Raw genomic sequence first — 19,519 nt, 5'->3', positions numbered from 1 at the left:
TCAAACAATTTTATCTAGAAGAGCACAGCATTCTGAAGATGTTTAAATGAAGGAACTCGAGTTCCAAACTAGTATCCTATGTCAGAAATACATAGTATCCCATATAAAACTATCCGAATATTAATGATGATTCTGTTGAGAAGTAAATAAGCATGTGTGAAACACACCGAAGAGCCATTACATTATGACCACCTTTAGCCCTCAACACTGCTAGTACCCGCCGTGGCATTGATTCCACAAGATGCTGATAGGTAGTCTGAGGAATCTGGTACTAAGCGCTCACCAACTGGTCCTGCGATTCCCTCACATTGCGAGGGGGTAGCGTGGCAGCACGAATTTGGTTTTCCAAGTAGGACCACAAATGCTCTATTGGATTAAGGTCAGGTGAATTTGGGGGTCAAGACATGACTTGAAAGTCACTGGAATGTTCCTCGAACCAATCCATGGTGATTCGACCGTTATGACATGGTGCATTATCCTGTTGGTAAACACCATCCCCCGCAGCAAAAACTGTTGCCATGAATGGGTGAACCTGGTCTGCAACTATGTTCAAGTAGCTTACAGACGTCAGGGATTGTTCTATGAGGATTACGGGTCATAATGTGCTCCATGAAGACATTGTTCCTGGGCGAGAAACCATGAAAACCTCGGCGAGCCCATTGTTATAGATGGAGGGTGGTCATAATGTAATGGCTCTTCGGTGTATATTAAATTCATTTTTTCTTTAATTAATATGGTTTTGTTCTCAGCCTCCAACATCGGCCAAACATTGTATGAAAAAAAATTAAATAACATTTCTCCTTATCAAAATTTTTGATTTCAGCTTTTAACAAAAGCACCCAAGAACACTTACATGGTGAATCCCACCGAGCCTGCGTTTGTCCGTCCCACTTCATCTCCATTTTTCAAGAAAGACAGCGACAAAGGTGAAATGAAGAACCACAAGAACACACACTCATACGTTTATCAATATTCTCCTTCTGAGAAACAAACAGCAAAGGTGTCTCCCTGGCAGAGTTGGAAACCGAATGCTTCTCGATATCACTTGCCGATACCCGATGCCAAACCTCAACTCACGACAACGTCTGCTCCAACAACGACGACGACCACCGCACAACCAACCACTACAACTTACGCCACAACGGAATCTCCAGTTGAGAGTCCATCCGCCTATTCCACAACTTCTTATTACTATGATGGAGACACACCAGTTTGTGCCAAACACAACAACTTGACTTATTGCTTACAAGATCCTGAATACCCAAAGTAATTAAAAATTTCTATCATCTTTCAATTTGTTAATTTTGCTTCAGAACAAATATTGGGAAAAGGGTGATAGCAAAGAATATAGAGGGAATACAGAAAAGAAGAATTCCCTCTATATTCCTTTAAATAAGAATATAAAAGAATATATTCACCAAAGAATATATTCTTTGGTGACAGGGAGAACTAATTTTATAAGTTTGCCCAAAATAATAATAATAAACATTATTTTTAACATACTTGGTATTTTTTTCAAATTAAAATTTAAACTAGGGTGGCTTGCAAAACTGGAAAATCAAACTGGAATTAATTTTAATTTAAAAATATAGTCTTCAAAAAATAAATCTTATTAATGTAAACATTAATGTTAAAGCCTACTAAATATTAGTTTTTAATTAAGTAGTGAATTATATTCCAACTACGTAAAAAAATAAATTATTTGACAAATTATTCGCCAAATAATTATTATTCACCAAATTATTCGGCAAACTATAAGCACCTTTTAAACACTTTTCAAGCACTCAAAAAATATTTTTAAGCACTTTAAGAAAATATCATAACTAGGCAGGGTTGGAGAGTTTTTGACAATTGACGGTTTTATATTGTTTACGTTTATCTTCATTTTGAATTATATAAATAGGCCAATTTGAAAGTATATTTTTTAAAGACTAGGCCCATGACAGGAGGTAAATGAGGGCAAGTTATAAAATTGATTAGTTAATTTATTGTTGCTTGCAAGAATGCAAGTAAAATCAAACAGGAATTAATTTTAATCTAAAAATATAGTCTTCAAAAATAAATCTTATTAATGTACATATTAATGTTAAAGTCCAATAAATATTAGTTTTTAATTAAATAGTGAACTATATTATGTATATAATAGTGAACTATAAGTTTTTAATTAAATAGTGAAACAAATTTTTTTTTCAAAAACCAGCTGCCACAAAAGAAACTTATTAGGTGGACCGGAAAGTAATGTCGTTTCGGAGCATTAAATATTCGCTAGTCTTAAAAACCATTAAATTTTTTTTCGATCTATTTCGATTCATTTTCCATCCGACATTGTAAGGTTGTTGCTAACGAGGGTGAATGCATTATAGATTAAAAATAAAATCTTGATAACAAATATCAAATGCACCTAAACGATATCACTTTCCAGTCCACCTAATAGTTTCAATATTTGATGAGATGGTTTTTAATTTAAAAAGTGAGAACAAATAAGATCTTTTGTAATCAGGGAATTAGGCTCCTTTTTTTACCAAGTTGAAGTGACAGTAATTGTACTTTATTTTTATTGCACCAGAGCTACATAAGGGCAACTAAAGATAGCCAGGGAAACATCCCTGAGGATAATCCGAAGACATGCCGTCACAATTTTGATACTCTGCAGAGGACGACCTGCGCGCGAAGTCGAGCACTTTACTATAGAACAGTTTAACGGGAACCGTTACCACAGATCCTCGGTCCCTTCGCAGTCTGATTAAAAGAGTCAATCACCCATTCGCTGATCTATGCAAGTGATGCTTGATATCGGTGATCTACCAGGAAACGAATAAGTTGGTGTGTCAATAAAATATATGGTTTATTTGCGAATTCATAGCCATAGTATCTAGAATTATTAAAAGTTGTTAATAAATTTTTATGTATATGTAGAGACATAATAAATGTATAATTACAACACCGTATTGTTTTCAGAGATAAAATCAAAGAAGCAATCGAACAAAACAGGCATCCACTGGACCATTTTCTGGTGGACATTAGCGCATCCTCCAACGTTGTTGATGATAGTTTGAATAAAGTATTCGAAAACTCTGTACCGCTGCAGTCTACAGCAGTTTCGTATTCCTTCGAAGGTAAAGCAATCGCACCAACGCCAAACGAAATCAGCAATTCTTCTGGGTGTACTTCCAACATTTACTACGCCAAACCTTTAAGAGCAATCAACACTGCCGGACAATGGAAAATTATTGTAAATGTGGAATTTGAAGAAACTGGCGCAAACTACACTCAAACAGTGAGAATAGAAGAATGCAAGTAAGTGTGTGGAATAATTTTTTCCTCTTTATTACTATGTTTTTATAAATTTACTTTCCCGTCTTTAAGTGAAATTTTGCAATCGAAATTTCCCCTACTTTCCAACTAGCTAGACTATAGAGTGTTCTAAGTTTCGATTAGAGTTTCATATCTGATGCTAATATAAAATAATTTTCAAATTATTGTCACTAAGTTTTAATAAATTTGCTTTTGTATCTTTGAGTTTGGAATCTTGCAACTGAAAATTCCACAATGTTCCAATAAGTAGAGAACGTGCAAATTTTAGCTGGAGTTCTACGCCTGAGACCAATAAAAATGACAGTTGTTCCCTAAATGTTGCTAGCAAACTGTTTTCCAATCGATATTTAGAATACTTTTGGACAACAAACTTACGGTTCAGCTATCACAAGAACTTCTCCAGACTGATAGTCTGTGGTTGTCTGCTACTATGGATGGTGTTTTCCACACTAGGGAACGCTGTAAGCTCCATACCGCCTATACATCCGGGTTACTGTTTCCGGTGTAATTTAAAGTCATTTGGCTCACAACGTGATCATTGTGTTTTGAGATTCTTGCAAACGTGGTATTTGATTACTTATTACTTGTGATTACAATGCTAACAATACTTGTGTTTACAATGCAAATGGTGCTAACACTAACGTAAGATGGTGCACAGCTTGCAACAAGAACAAAACAGTAATAAACAAATGGAAAGAGGCCAAATCAAGACTGCCAAAAAAAGCGAGTTATTCAAAATCTAGCAAACATGTCACCTTTTTTTAACAACATATCTATAAATAACTAAAACAAATTTTCACTTCAAACTCACCAGAATTACTTAATAACATTCATATCTTAGGAAATACATCAGATTTGAGCTCAGAAATTATTTAATTTATTTCGCGCTTCGAAAACAAAATTATCCGTTTGAAAACATCGCCTCGCAGAATAAGCTGTAGTAAGTAGTTGCAAACTTTCTAACAGGAACTAGAGCAGGTATTGAGCTCCAGATTGTTATTGTTTACTTTTATACTGAAAACACCATCCATAGAACAAGAGGAAAACCGTATCTAAGAGAAGAAAATTAAAGCAACGGCCTGACTCTCACAGCCTAAACCACTGTAAAACCGTTCATCATTTGCCTGTATTCCAAGTAACTCATTTTCATAATCACAGTAACTGCAAGTACGTCTGATATCTGGAAACGTTCTCGTAATAGCAGAACAATACGGACGCAATTTTTTTTATTAAAAAAGAAGAAGAAAAAAAGGATAATAAAAAATTCAAAAATTATGTTTTTCGAGTAGACTGCGAACTCATTTCTGCCATGTATTACTTTACCCGCTTCGGTGCCCAAGATTATTCACACTGATTACCATCAAACACAGGGTGCTTATACACAGGTACATATTTTTTATACATAGGTAGGTGTAGGTACATATTTTTAGAATTCGTGTAAAATAAAAACTTTGCAAACCAGGTTAGAAATTAAAATTCAGGAGAGAATGCTTTTAAACGTAAACCACTCTTATCAATAAAGTAGAGGCAAGATGGAAATAATTTAATACTAGTTTGTTTGTGGTTAAAGGTAAATGGTTTTAGAGAATGTATCTTAGTCCCACTGACAAGTACGTTAATTTTTCAAAACTCTAATCTCCAACTTTTCAAACTCTTAATGATGGTCAGTATTTAAATTTTTTCTCTCGTTTTAATACTAATTTACCAAATTTGTTTTTCACTTTACCTCTTTAACTATGTCTTCCATTTCTTTTAAAATTGATTTTTCAAATTGTCGATCATTTTTGCGATAAAAGGCGGATATTATGGAACACCTGCAATTCTATAAACATCATTCAAATAACCGTTACTTAAAAATAACTAATTCAGATTTTTCTAATGTTAACTATTTTATAATTTCAATTTAATGTTGCAGCTATTCGTATGGATTCGTCGCCACTTGTGGTACAGAAACTATCTCAGCCTGCCTGCAACAATACAAACTATACAGACTACTTGCCTGGGAACCACATCGAGGATTTTATATCGACGCCTTCTTGCTACCCATATCATGTTTCTGTGGAAGCCATGACACACATAAAAGATAATTAGTAAATATTCTAACAGTTCACAGAAATATCGGATGCAGTTTACAACAGAACCACGGAGATAATTTTGCAGGCGAGATGTGCATTTGAATAAATTTATCTGTTTCGGAATGAAATGAGTTACACAAGATAATAATTAGAATGTGACATTCTTTTATGAAAAAATACTGGATTAAACAATGAACGTTTCTTTTTTTTATCTTGAACAAGTTTTGTGCTATATAAACACTTATTTTTGCTTTTTTAATGTTTGTAATATGTCTCTTAAGCAATACAATAGACTTATACATTTATGAAATGACTATAAATTTAAACAGTAAAACTAGAATGTACTTTTAGAATGTTTAAAATTCAAAAAAATGTCAAAAATGCGTTGTATTATTAGCACAGGACATAAAAACATTTGTGCCCACCGTAATATATTTAATTTTATAATATGCTTTCAAATTCATTTGAAAAGGAAATCATGTGATTATGAACATTTAAAAACTAAGAACTCTTGATTTGAAATACAATACATATCTTTCTTTGACCATTAAATATTGTGTTGATTACTAACACGACACGATCAACATATGATTGAGTTAATTACTAACACATTAAGCTTATACTGTCTTAAACCGAAAATTATAAACTCGACTCCTCTTTCCCATTAAGAGAACTCTTTAAAATAATAATGGTAGTATAAAAGATGCATATTTTTTATTTTTAATATATGTTTGCTCAAAATGCAATTATCAAACTTTTAACTAGATTTAACGAGGTTCCTCTCAAATTATTTTAATATGATTAATTTACAATTCCAATATTAAAATATTTAAAAAAAAAGGTAAATACGCAGGGTATGCTTTTATTTAAAAACGAATGGCAAACAAGATTTTATAATGTTGAAATCTCATTTGAAAACTTAAAAGTATCAACGATTTTCTTGGTCTTTTTATCTAAACTTATCTTGGAGTATGCATTTTTATTACTATTCTGGTGTATACATTAAAAAAAATGAATATATATCTATATATATATGAGTTGTCACTAATTGAAATTTGATACCTGATTATATTTTTATTCAAAATCGAATGGCAAAACAAGATTTTCGCTACTTTTTTATTTAAACTTACCTTGCGTATACGTTTTTATTGTTATTATTCTAGTGTTTACATTTAGAAAAAAGTAATATATGTATATATGAGAGAAAGTGTTGCCACTAATTGAAACTTTATATCTGATTACTATTTGATTCTATTATTCTAGTGTCAGAGGTACAGAAACATACTGTTTGAAATTATTGTAAATGCAAAATGTTATTTTTTTAAATGTATATAGTTTGATAAATGTTTGCGTTTTCTATTAAAAATATATGTATAAAAAATTTACAATTATTTTCAGAGAATATATACATAGATTATTTTAATGAAAGAATTTTTGTATTTATAATTTTAAAAATGGTCTGTGAAAAGAAATTTTACATTGATCTCAGGTGACTTAAGATTGCAGCATATACAAGAATTTATGCACAAAAGATACACAATCTTGTAAAATTTATTATAGAGCCATATTTTGTTATTATGAATATGTATTTAATGCTGACTTATTGAATATGTCTGCAAATTGTTTACAAATAATTTTGGTATAGCAGGCCTATAACAAATAAATTTTATGATTGCAAATTTTTTGTTGTTTATTCCATGCTTTGGTTTATTACATTAAGTGTATAAAAATAAAGGAGCTACAGTAGGGTTGAAAAAGAATTTAAGTGTAAATAAACTAATGGTTGAAAGCCTTGTCTTTGATGATATAAACTAAGTGAAGGATATCCATTCTCAGGGTGATTGTGAGCTCAAATCAAAATTCCAGAAAATTTCTTGAGTAAAAAAAAAAAAGTTTAAATATAAAAAAAATTTTAAACAAGGTTTTTTTTCTTTTTCTCAATATTTCTTAGTTTACTTAAAATATATTTAAATTTTACACATCCTATGATGACCTGGTGAAGTAATTAAAATTTACAAGTATGTCTTACTTTCTTGAGTTTATGATTATAATAACTATTTACTGATAAAAAATGAATATTAATCATGAATATAAGCTTTTAAAGTATCTGGCTCTCCCTTACAAACAAATAAAATAAACTGTGTTATTAAGTTCCACCTTCGAAAATTTGATTTTCGGAAACTTCTTTGATCAATGATTTTTTTAAACGTCTGGATGTTCGATCTCCGGAAACTTCCTGATCACTATTAGCGAAAAATCCGGATTTTTTCCAGAGCACAATCAGCCTGTATTCTGTAATTATTTCATCAAAATAAAAAAAAAAGCCAGAGTATATCGATGAATAATTTTTTAATATAATTCATCGATGAATAAAGGTTAAGGATACAGTATTTTTCATTTTAAATTTAATTTGGTAATAGCAATATGCCTAAAAAGTTTCTATGATAAACTGAAAAGGTAATTCAATTAATCCTTGGCATTCGTTATTATACTGAAAGTTACAAAAACTTTATATACGATTTTAAATAATGTTGTATCTTTATTTTTTTAGTCTGCTAATCAAACAACGATACACCAATATTTTAAATCTCTTCTGGGAAATATAACTCCTTAATAGTCGCATAATTTTGAAGAAAACGCTTGAAGAAGTGTCTATTTTTTTAACTTAAGAAAATTATACATAACTTATAGTATGAATAAAGTGGGAAGAAAAAGAAAAAAAACAGACCACACCATTCAGAATAACTTCAAAAATATATATACGTATATATATATATATATTTTTAATTGTAAGGTACAACATTTTTAACATCACTTTAAAGAATATCATTATACATGGCAAAATATAATGTAATGATTGAATAGTTCTTGAGATAAATTATTTCAATATTTCTAGAACCTAACTTTTGAACACTCCAGCTCTGAAATATCATAGGTAGAAAAAATAAAAAGCTAAATTTCATCCCTTCATTTTGGCAATAGAGAGAAGAAAAGGGTTAATCAAAATGTTAAATGTAAATTAAAACAGTACAAATAAAATATGATAGAATTGGTTTAGCTTTTAGTGTATTAAGGATCTGTACAGTTTAACTCTGAAATTCCTTATTTTTTTATCGAATTATTGCTAGGCCATTTATAAAATCAAATACCAAAACGAATGTGATTTTATGAGAGACACGCACTGTATTACAAATAAATATTTTACCATGAATAGGATTAAAGGCAAGCTCTTAAAACTATAATAATTTTAATTTGTAACATACTACTTTTACTTATTCGAAAATTATTTTTACAGTTCTCACACTTGTATTTTTATATCTTACTGCTATCATATCAACCTAATTTTAAAGATAGTATATTCCTTTTATTGTAATGCCACATTTCACAAAGCATTTTTTTCCCTCCTTAATGTAAACAAAACTTGCAGTTAATAATATTTAGATAAATTAATAACGAATGTTTAAATACTACTTTATTTTTGTTAAACATTTACATAATGAAGATAGAAAAAACAAACAATATACAATTAATATAAATATCAACAAAAACAATAAGACTATATCTAGTTAATATCAAGGTAAGTTTATGTTAAACAATAAGATTGTAATTATATCTGAAAAATTACAATAATACATTTTTAAAAAAATGTGAATTTATATTTACTCCATGCATTTGTAATCATTAAGGAAACTTTGGTTCGGATAAAGTATTAATAATAAGAAATATTTAAAATATATACATAACCTAATACTTATTTTTATTGCTATAATATAAAATAAATCTAACATAATTATGTCAATTAAATCACATTTGATCAAAAACAATTAGAAGAAGGGAAAAGAAATATATGCAGTCAAGAAATATTTATGAAGGCATCAAAATATGTTTGAAATGAAAAAGCTTCTTTACTCTTCAGAAAAAGTATTTTCTTGCGATTTGAAATTTTTTTTTTTTAAAAATGTGAGCATTATTTTGCTGTATATTAAACTAGGTAGGGTAAACTAACATGTGAAGGAACACTTAAGCTTCGCTTGTCTTTTAAAAAATCATATTAATTTCAAAATTCGTAATTTTAGTTAAATGACAGTGTTAACATATTTGTTACTAATTGCAAATTATGTAAAAAATTTTAGAGAACTTACATAATATTGTTTTAAAGTTTTGGAGGTTCAAATAGCAAGTAGTAAGAAGACCAAGTGAAAGAACAGCTCTTACCAGTGAATGAACACCCAGTACAGCAACACTTAATTTTGGTTGATTTTTAATGCTCTTTATGAATTTATAAGCCATACAAATATTTAAAAACAAGCCTATTCTTGAAATTACAACATATAAATACTCGGAAAATGTTAACTTTTTTTTTTGTTGAATTGAAAATTAAAGTGTCAACATATTAACACATACTGTTCATTCACTGGGAAATCTATGCCCAGTAAAGGAACATGCCTGTTCCCTCACTGGTTAGAAGTTGTTTTTCGTATTTTTAACATACTTTTGATGCGGAACATCACTAAAGGTACAAGAAAATTAAAGTTTATCTTTTATTTTCATTAACTTAGAAAAAAAACCAGTAAAGGAACACTTGTTCCTTCACTGGTTTTTCATCGTTTGGTGATCCAGTGAATAAACACCCCCTTATCTCAGTACTTTATTATGCTATGATGCTTAAAAAAAATAAAACGTAACTTCAATAACTATATTTTGAATTCTCTTTTTCACAGTGAGAAAAATAAAACTATTACATGCAATTAATTCCACTTCAAACATATAAATACAAACACTCACCTTATAATTTTTTCAAAGAAACAAGGTGTTGCAGAGATAATAACAAATTCAAAAATTTTTCCAGAGAAGTCTATTTGACCAGGTAATCCAAAACATTGCTAGATGACTTCCTATTGTTTGGCAGTAAGCTATTGTTACCAATCAATCTAAAGAAAAACTTTCAAATTCTTATTTTTAATCAATATATATGAAATGTTCCTTCACTGGGTAGTGTTCCTTCACTGGTTGGTTTACCCTATATATATATATATATAGGGTAAACTAACCAGTGAAGGAACACTTAAGCTTCGCTTGCCTTTTAAAAAATCATATTAATTTCAAAATTCGTAATTTTAGTTAAATGACAGTGTCAACATATTTGTTACTAATTGCAAATTATGTAAAAAAATTGTAGAGAACTTACATAATATTGTTTTAAAGTTTTGGAGGTTCAAATAACAAGTAGTAAGAAGACCAAGTGAAGGAACAGCTCTTACCAGTGAATGAACACCCAGTAAAGGAACACTTAATTTTGGTTATTTTTTAATGCTCTTTATGAATTTATAAGCCATACAAATATTTAAAAACAAGCCTATTCTTGAAATTACAACATATAAATACTTGGAAAATGTTAACTTTTTTTTTTGTAATCATGAATTGAAAATTGAAGTGTCAACATATTAACTCATACTGTTCATTCACTGGGAAATCTATGCCCAGTAAGGGGGAACATGCCTGTTCCCTCACTAGTTAGAAGTTTTTTTTCGTATTTTTAACATATTTTTGATGCGGAACATCATTAAAGGTACAAGAAAATTAAAGTTTTTATTTTTATTTTCATTAACTTAGGAAAAAAACCTGTAAAGGAACACTTGTTCCTTCACTGGTTTTTCATCGTTTGGTGATCCAGTGAATAAACACCCCCTTATCTCGGTACTTTATTATGCTATGATGCCTAAAAAAAAATAAAAAAAATAAAAAAAACGTAACTTCAATAACTATATTTTTAATTCTCGTTTTGACAGTGAGAAAAATAAAACTATTACATGCAATTAATTCCACTTCAAACATATAAATACAAGCACTCACCTTATTCAACGTAGAGACCCNCCAACAATAATGATGCATCAACATATAATTAAAAATATTAAATTAACTTAAAATAAAATAAAAGAACAATGTTTATAATGATAAGGATTAACAAAATGTAATAACAAAAAAAGTTTTAAAAAAAACATTTGTAATTGCCTGGAACATTGTATAAAAACAGATAACATATTTAGATACTTATTAAAAAAAAAGTAATTACGTTTGAAAAAATAAAGTAAAGACAAATTTATTATTAGAAACAAATGAATTAAAAATTTAATATAGTACTTATAATAAGACTTTAATAATTTAATATGCTTATATTACTTTATTTTAATGATTTAAAAGAAAAAAAATGACTTAATCAAAATTAAAAAGCTCATAAAATAATATAGATTATTACACTTCTTAAAAACTATAAAAAAAATAAATAAATAAAAAAAACTCAAATGCAGCCTATTACATAAGAGAGTGATAAGTGCTAAGCAGAGAAATAAATTGCAAATTCAAATGAAGAATATTTTTAAGAAAGTGGCAATGTGTTAAAATAAAAAAAGGTGAAGATAACATCTTGAAATTGACATACTAAAAATAAAAAAAAAATTAAAAAAACATTTGTAAGTAGCAAGTTGTGACAAATTTTTATTTTACAGAACAGATAGGCTACACCTATAGCATTTACAATTTTAATTATTTAAAAAAAAAAAGAAGAGGAAAATATAATATAGCAGATATCTTATATTTGAATGTGTTTCAAATAAAGATAAATATCATCAACATATGCTTCGTAACTAACACTGCACCTCATACTAAAAATTTGCTTTCAAACAATAGTTATGAATGAATCTAATTAGTACATTACGAATAAAAGTAAAATACAATATATTGGACAATAACACAACTGGAGTAGACGTTCCAGTAGTTGCAATTTTCATACTAAATCGATACAAATTATGTTTGTTACGAAATCAAATTTATATCTGACAAATTTAGTATTCAGTATATTTTTGCTGCATCGATAATAACTATGACCAAAGTATTGAAAAATTACAAGCATATTTAACAACTAAAATGACATTCATATTAAGGAAATAGAGTGTGATATTTAGATAATCTATATTTTAAAGATATAACATTAGATTAAGATTATAACATTTCTAAGTTGAGACAAAATTATTTATGAAAAATTCAGTTACAGAAGAAAAAAGGAAGCAAAAATTATCAGATCTCACCAAACTTTAAATAATTTTTTAAAAATTACAAATAAAAATAAATCTTAAGCTTTTTTTTCTTCAAATTATAGATATAACATAGTTCCTTTCTTTGTTAATATTGTACATCAATATAGAAAGTACTCCCAATTTATTGATATAATAAAATGATGTGCGTGTCTGTTTGCGTATAGAGTGCTTATGGCATGAAATTATGTTTTTATAACACTGAATTCAATGCAAAGGTAGATGCAGAACAATTAGGTTACATTTGTAAGATGAATTTTTGTAGTTAAGATTTTTTTCAATTAATTCAAGATTTCTCTGCACTGAAACCCATTGCCTTTAAACAAGTCTATAATTTTTATTATTTTAGTAAAGTTCAAAATTTTTCCTTTGAAACAAACTTTCTCGCTCTACTACGGATGATTTTTTAAAATTTTGACACTTAAAACATAGGAAATCAATGCGGTTGAGTTCATCCAATGTGAACTCAATTGCAAAGCAATGAGTTCAGGTAGGCAGATCAACAGTTTGCTGCAAAAACATATAAAAATTTCATTTTATCCTGAAAATTGCATTTACAGAAGCAAATGCTATAGGCAAAATTAACGGTTGCCACTGGATGATTAAACTTAACAAACAGGGATTAAAAAAACTGTCTGCAAATTGCCACTTTTTGTTCTTCCAAAATGCACTTCACTATTATTATTGTTTTAATAATTATGGAGCTATGAATATTTTTAATACTATGAAAATTTCATTGTTTCACACTTGTTTATTAATTTTTCTTTGATAATTAGAATCAATTTCTCAGAACGTGGCCGTAGTAAAAAAATATAATTGTCACAGTAAACAAATATAACTATAACTGTCAACTAGCCAATAACAAATTTTCCTAATTTTGCACTATAGCAAATGCCATGCTTTATCTTCATTTATGACGGCTGTGCTTCTTAAATAGATTTTATGTTTAAACATATTTTTCACAAGGTTTATTTTGTACAAAATACTTTCTTGTACCAAAACAACTTACTAAAAATTTATAAAAAATGTCACTCATGGGCTCAACTTATAAGTAGAGTCAATAAGAGGCAACATTCCAGCAACAGATGAAATCATTCCCAAAATGCCCATGGTTCGTGAAGAAATCGAAACGTGCCCCATCTGTGCAAGAGGCAAGAAAAGATCACACCCATTTTTTACTGTGTCAACAATGACATCTTTGTGCAATTCCAGAAAACTAAACAGAACTTGAAGACTAGACGAAACAGTATTACCTTTCTGAATCCTATTACCTTGAAACTCGTGGCTCAACTTACTGAAGCTTTGCCTTTCCAATATTTTCTTAATTTCATAAATGTCTCTTGCCAAATTCATGACCACAAAATTTAACCAAAATTTATAGTACAATTTCGACCATTTGTCCTTGTCGATATTAATCAGCCCAACACGGTTGAGCCAAATAAAATGGTCCACAAATAAGTACATAGCAGTGTTAATTTTGGAGAAGGTGATAGTGAAATGAAGAACCGGATCATCTAGATGCATGCAGCCAAGGCAGGAATAAAGAGTTTCAAAACCACGACCAAATCTATATACTAAAAAAAAAAGTATAAGTTATGTCGGATATGTTTTCTGTTAAATAAAATTTTCACATCAACAAGATGCTAGACGGTTCTGATCAATGTTAGTGCACATTAAATTTTTCAACAACTTAGGGTTCCATAGCCAAAAAAAAATTAGGAATTGCTACTCTAGATGCATGCTATTTTGATTTTAACACAAAAGGTTGCTCATATACTTTCTGCGATCATAAAATCTCAATTAAAAAACTCTCTGCATGCATTGATTAACTCTTGTAACTAGTTTCAATCACTTTGTTACTATCTCATTTTAGCAAAATTTGTTTAACTATCACAGACTTTTTTCGAAAAATGCTCAATTTTTAGAGAATTTTATATTGGTTTAAACAATAGGGATAAGTTAGGTAAAAAAATTTAAAAAGCTGAAAATAGAAATACAAAAATTTCATGCGCAAAAACATTTTTTAAATATTTGAAAAATACCTGAAATCGGAACAAGAAAAAAGTGTATGCAGAAAGTATTTATCCACAGAATATTATCGATGATTCGATAAAAATATCGATGTGATATTTTATTTATTTATTTCATAAAATTGCATAAATATGAATCTCAATGTGTGATTTTCAAATCACGCAAATACGAATTTTGACATTTAATTTTAAAATCAAGTTAATATGAATCTCAATGTTTGATTTTAAAATTGCGTAAATATGTATCTGGATAATTCAATTTAAAATTGTGCAAATGCAAATCTCTATGTTCTATTTCAAAATAGAGTGAATATGATTCCCAATGTATTACTTTTAAGTCACTTAAATATGAATCATAATAGTGGCTTTTAAACTGTGTGAATACGAAACACAATGTGCGATCCTAAATGGCATAAATGGGACACGCTATGTGCGATTTTAAATCATGTGACTGCACATTTACATTGGTAGGAAAAAGCGTAAAAATGAACAGTTTTTTCCTCAGGAGTTTGAAAAAGGCAAGCCTTTTTTTGAAGAGGCAGACTTTTTATATTTTTAACAATAGTAAAAAAATCTTTGCAAACAGCGTTTACAAGTTCTTGTATATTATATAAGTCTGCTCATATCAAGCAATTTTTTTAAAAAAATATTTTTACATTTACAATTAAAATATATTTTTACTTTTAGTACTAGTGATCATTCCCCTATAAAGGCCAATTCTATTTAGATGAATAAAAAAAAAATCACTAATTAAGTTTCTACTGAATTTATTAAATTACATTAATGCAGCAACTTGTTTTAAATATCAAGATAAGCAATTGTTGCTTGAAAACTTAGTCATTTTAAGAGAGCAAGTGGTAATAATTAGCAGTGTTTTTACAGGAATGAGTGTTTAAAATTAATTTGAAAAATAAAAAAGAAGTAACTTAATATGTAAAACTAACCTATCTTTAAAAAAATTAGTATTTTTTTAATGTGAAATATAAAAATTATTTAAAGACCTATAGATGCATAACAAATATAATTTTAAAAAACAAATAAAACTTACATTTCCTTCCAGTACTCAAGACAGTCTCTAAATCTTTCAGTTTCTTTATGAGTTCTTTGTTCAGTTTCTTGTTTTCTAAAGTGGACCATATCAATTTGCAACTATATTGTGCAAGACTATTAAAAGAAATATGGAATTAGAATAAAAATAAAATTATTTCAATTTGGTACAGTCAATATTTTTAAGGAATTTTTTTTTTCCCACATAAGACTGAAAATATTATAAAATTTGATCCCATGAGTCATATCTTAAAATTCAAGACTTTTGAAACTTTTAGAAACTACAAATATCTTTTACTCAGGAATGTGAAGAATTATATATAACTGCAGTTTTCAAGCTTAAACTTTAATACAGAATGGCTATAACTAATGTAAACAGTAAAGACCAAAATAAAATTGTTCTGACTGAACAATGTTGATGAAATAATGTTATATGGGACCCTGTGAGAAAAACTTAAATATAAAAAAATAAAAAAAACATTTTGACTTTAAGGTGAGAAAAGGGCATGTATGTAGAAGATAAAAACCAAATTTTAGCTGAAATAAATTTAATTACAACATTTGTACATTTTAAATCTTGTTAAATACAGGGGGTTTATAAAGTCCCGGACCTATTTTGATGTTTAATAACTCATAAAATAATAAAGATAGATTAAAATTAATAACATAAATGGTTAGATAGACTCAAAAAGTTTCATGACCCTTGTCAATGAACTTCCACGTGTGCCTCCTGCGTCGCACGGAGAATATCAAGTCGATTTTTATCAATTTCACGCCAGGTAGCGCCAAGCATGTCGGCATCCTTTCATGTTTCTGGCATTGTTAATCGCCATAATGTGCGCATATGGGGATCTGAAAACCCCTATGAATACCGTGAGACATAAAGGGATTCCCCAAAGGTTAATGTGTGGTGTGGACTAATGCACGACCGAGTCATTGGGCCTTTCTTTTTTACAGAAAAGACGGCCTCCTCAGTCGTATACTTAGACACGCTGGAAAACTTCGTATTTCCACAACTAGAAGAGCTTTAGCAACATGTTTTTTTGCAACAAGATGGTGCACCACTTCATTGGGTTACCATCGTTCGTAGTTCTTTGAATGACCATTTTCCAGGAAGATGGATTAAGCGAGGAGGTCCAATTCCTTCGCGACCCAGATCACCTGATTTTAGGCCGCTGGACTTTTTTCTTTGGGAATTTATAAAGGACAATGTTTACAGGAGGATCGTGTCGAACATTGATGACCTAAAAGCCAGAATTACAACCGCAATAGCCTCTGTGGATGCCGACATGCTTGCCGCTACCTGGCGTGAAATTGACTATCGACTTGATATTCTCCGTGCGACGAAGGGGGCACACGTAGAAGTTCATTGACAAGGGTCATGAAACTTTTTGAGTCTATCTAACCATTTTTGTTATTAATTTTGATCTATCTTTATTATTTTATTAGTTATTAAACATCAAAATGGGTCCGGGACTTCATAAACACCCTGTATATTAAAGTTGTAACTGAAATTAACAGTCGAAATTAAAATCATTATATACTGATAATCATAAACAGTAAATTCGGTTGGCTGTTCAACTAGCAAACAATCATAGCTCAGAGGATTTAAAATAAGTTCATATTTTGACCAAAAAGTAAGAAAAGGGTGTGTTCAAATAACAATACGTATTAGAGATAAAAAAAAAAATAATTATAGCATTTGTACAATGTGCATTCCAATTATGTTATCATAACATAAACTAATAGTTATAAATAAAGTCTTTATACTGATAATCGCGTACTCAAAATTTTGCCAACTGTTCAATGCCGGTTATAAAATACACCTTAAAGCAAACCACGATGACTGAAGAGATTAATCACTCGCATCTCAATAAGGTAACCCATGTATCAATCCCAGCAATGGCTGGTTTATACCAAATAGGTACATCGAACACACAAATATTCTTCTTGGTAAACAGATCATGGGTTAGAATATTTAAGCCATCAGGCGAATCCCTGTGGCAGAATTTTTTCGGCTTTCTGCGACAAACTCACCTAGCGCTAATATTTTTCTTTAGGAAACTTTTAATTATAAAATTTATTAATTTAAAGTTAACACAAATGTAGTGTATACAAAATAAAGTATAGAATAGAAATGCATAAAAACTTTCAATTGTAAAAGTAATATTATTTTAATTCTAGTACTATAGGTGATATTCTTGCATTTTGTAGGCAGAAAAATACACTAATTATTTCCTCTTTCGAATTTCGCAAATAATTACCCAATTAAAATTGGTAAATAAATTAAAATTCATATATAAATTAAAAAACGTAAAATCAGTGCAATAACTCCTAAAATAAAAATCACGAATCACACGAACAGAACTCTTTAAACAAGAGATACTCAAATAAGTGTAAAATATGGTGTTCTTCAAAGATAAAAATGAAAGAAAGAACATCATTTCTAGAGCGAACTATCGCTTAAACTTTTGTGATTTCTGAATATTTTTAAATTTTTTTACAGTAATTTGAAATTCTAGCTGAAGCCAGTCATTACCGATTTTTTAAAAAAAAACCTCAAATGAGAATAGAAAAATCATGATTATTTTTTTCCTCTCTGATGCGCATGAAAGACATCTTTAAAAAACAATTCTGCAGAAAGAAAAAAAAACATTTTTTGAAAAATTATGCAGAAAGGAAAACCAAAATTTTTCCCTTCACAAGTGAAAAATCTTTCTGCAAAAACTTGGTAACGTTCTGCGACAATGTCGCAGTGTCGCTGCAATTCTGACACAGGGAGGCGAAGCATGTGAGGGTGTTTGTCCACCTCGCATAAACAATGGCAGAAGGGATCAAATGATTGCAAGTATTTGCACAAATCGAAAGATTTCCGTATCGTGATCTGTGGTAGAATAATTGCGAAATCTAACAAATTAAAAAAGCGCATCACAGAAGATGACCAACAGGAAGGAAAAAGCTCATAACCACTGCTGGGAAACCTCTACATGTTTTTCTTAATAAGAATTTAAAGTTTTAAATCCATTTGGTGCTTTGGTGATTATAGTTGGAAAAACAGATCATGATTCAGAAATATCAACACACAAATTATTCTCCCTTCATTACCTTTAAAGAATTTTATTTACTATTAAAAAAACTTATAATTGTTTGGACGTGGACTAAAGACGTTTCAGGTTAAAATAACCAATATTCAATGAATATAAGCAGATTCTCTTGATAACAACTTTATAACTTTGATATTGATAAATGAATGCTCAGGCATATGATACTAAATAATAATTTTAAATAAAACATGTAATGCATCACGATATGCAAGCAAACAATTTAATTCACATTTCTTTTGCATGTCTTTCATTTTATACTTCTAAAACTAGAAACATAAAATTAAAAATAGACATTTATACATAAATAAAGAATTAAATGAAAAAACATTTTGACAAATTTGTAACAAACCGAAATAATTTATCTCTTGCACCAGACTTGTTATTGAATTTAATAACACTATCCATGGTCATAAGGAAATTTAAGCATTCATGATTAATGATTTCCGCCAAATTAAAATACAAACTTTCCGAGAATTTATTCTTATTATTGAAGCATACAAATATTTGAGATAAAAACTGTTGACTATGTTAAATTTGACTACCAAACATAAACATATATTTGCCAAGTATAAATACAAAAAAAGATAAAATGACAATATTCTTGTTCCTATGAATAGAGAGGAGAAAAATTAAGAAAGTCGAAGATGAGCATGATTATGTAAATAAAGCCGTGAATAATCTTATGCTGGCTTTAGTCTCTAATGTTATTTTTTTAAACCGACAGTGATGAAATATTGCGCTATTTGCATTTTTATTCAATTAAGAATAATTTTTTTTGTTGAAAAAATGAATAAAAACATCAAGAAATATTTGATAAACACCCATTATTTGGTTCTACTGCATTGAATTTTTCCTCT

At 29.2% G+C, this 19,519-nt stretch overlaps 2 protein-coding genes across 2 annotated transcripts in view; one reads left to right on the top strand and one right to left on the bottom strand.

Annotated features, from left to right (window-relative positions):
* Positions 1-7,069, top strand: part of LOC107447172 (nuclear pore complex protein DDB_G0274915) — a 54,277-nt gene extending 47,208 nt beyond the window's left edge. Inside the window, exons 4-6 of the mRNA XM_016062027.3 lie at positions 824-1,266; positions 2,959-3,297; positions 5,231-7,069. Coding sequence (XP_015917513.2) covers positions 824-1,266; positions 2,959-3,297; positions 5,231-5,402 — 954 coding nt within the window. The 3' untranslated portion in view covers positions 5,403-7,069. The remainder of the gene's footprint in view (positions 1-823; positions 1,267-2,958; positions 3,298-5,230) is intronic.
* A 4,794-nt stretch (positions 7,070-11,863) lies between these two features.
* Positions 11,864-19,335, bottom strand: LOC107447181 (peroxin 11). Its single transcript, XM_016062039.3, has 3 exons — positions 19,012-19,335; positions 15,560-15,675; positions 11,864-14,055 (listed from the first exon to the last, which is right to left on the bottom strand). The coding sequence occupies exons 1-3, from the start codon at positions 19,071-19,073 to the stop codon at positions 13,514-13,516; spliced, it is 720 nt and encodes a 239-aa protein (XP_015917525.2). The 5' UTR covers positions 19,074-19,335; the 3' UTR covers positions 11,864-13,513.
* Between the last annotated feature and the right edge of the window lie 184 nt (positions 19,336-19,519).

This window comes from Parasteatoda tepidariorum, chromosome 10, assembly GCF_043381705.1.
Source record: "Parasteatoda tepidariorum isolate YZ-2023 chromosome 10, CAS_Ptep_4.0, whole genome shotgun sequence".
Taxonomy (NCBI): domain Eukaryota; kingdom Metazoa; phylum Arthropoda; class Arachnida; order Araneae; family Theridiidae; genus Parasteatoda; species Parasteatoda tepidariorum.
This window is presented reverse-complemented; position numbering and strand designations above follow the sequence as displayed.

Bases quoted from the DNA above. Each gene is read 5' to 3' on its own strand.
- LOC107447181 (XM_016062039.3), bottom strand. From the start codon at position 19,073: ATGACCATGGATAGTGTTATTAAATTCAATAACAAGTCTGGTGCAAGA. The intron at 15,676-19,011 runs GTTTGTTACAAA...TTCTTTTAATAG, and splicing joins GCAAGAGATAAATTATTTCG to TCTTGCACAATATAGTTGCA. The intron at 14,056-15,559 runs GTAAGTTTTATT...TTTTTTTTTTAG, and splicing joins CTTGAGTACTGGAAGGAAAT to TATATAGATTTGGTCGTGGT.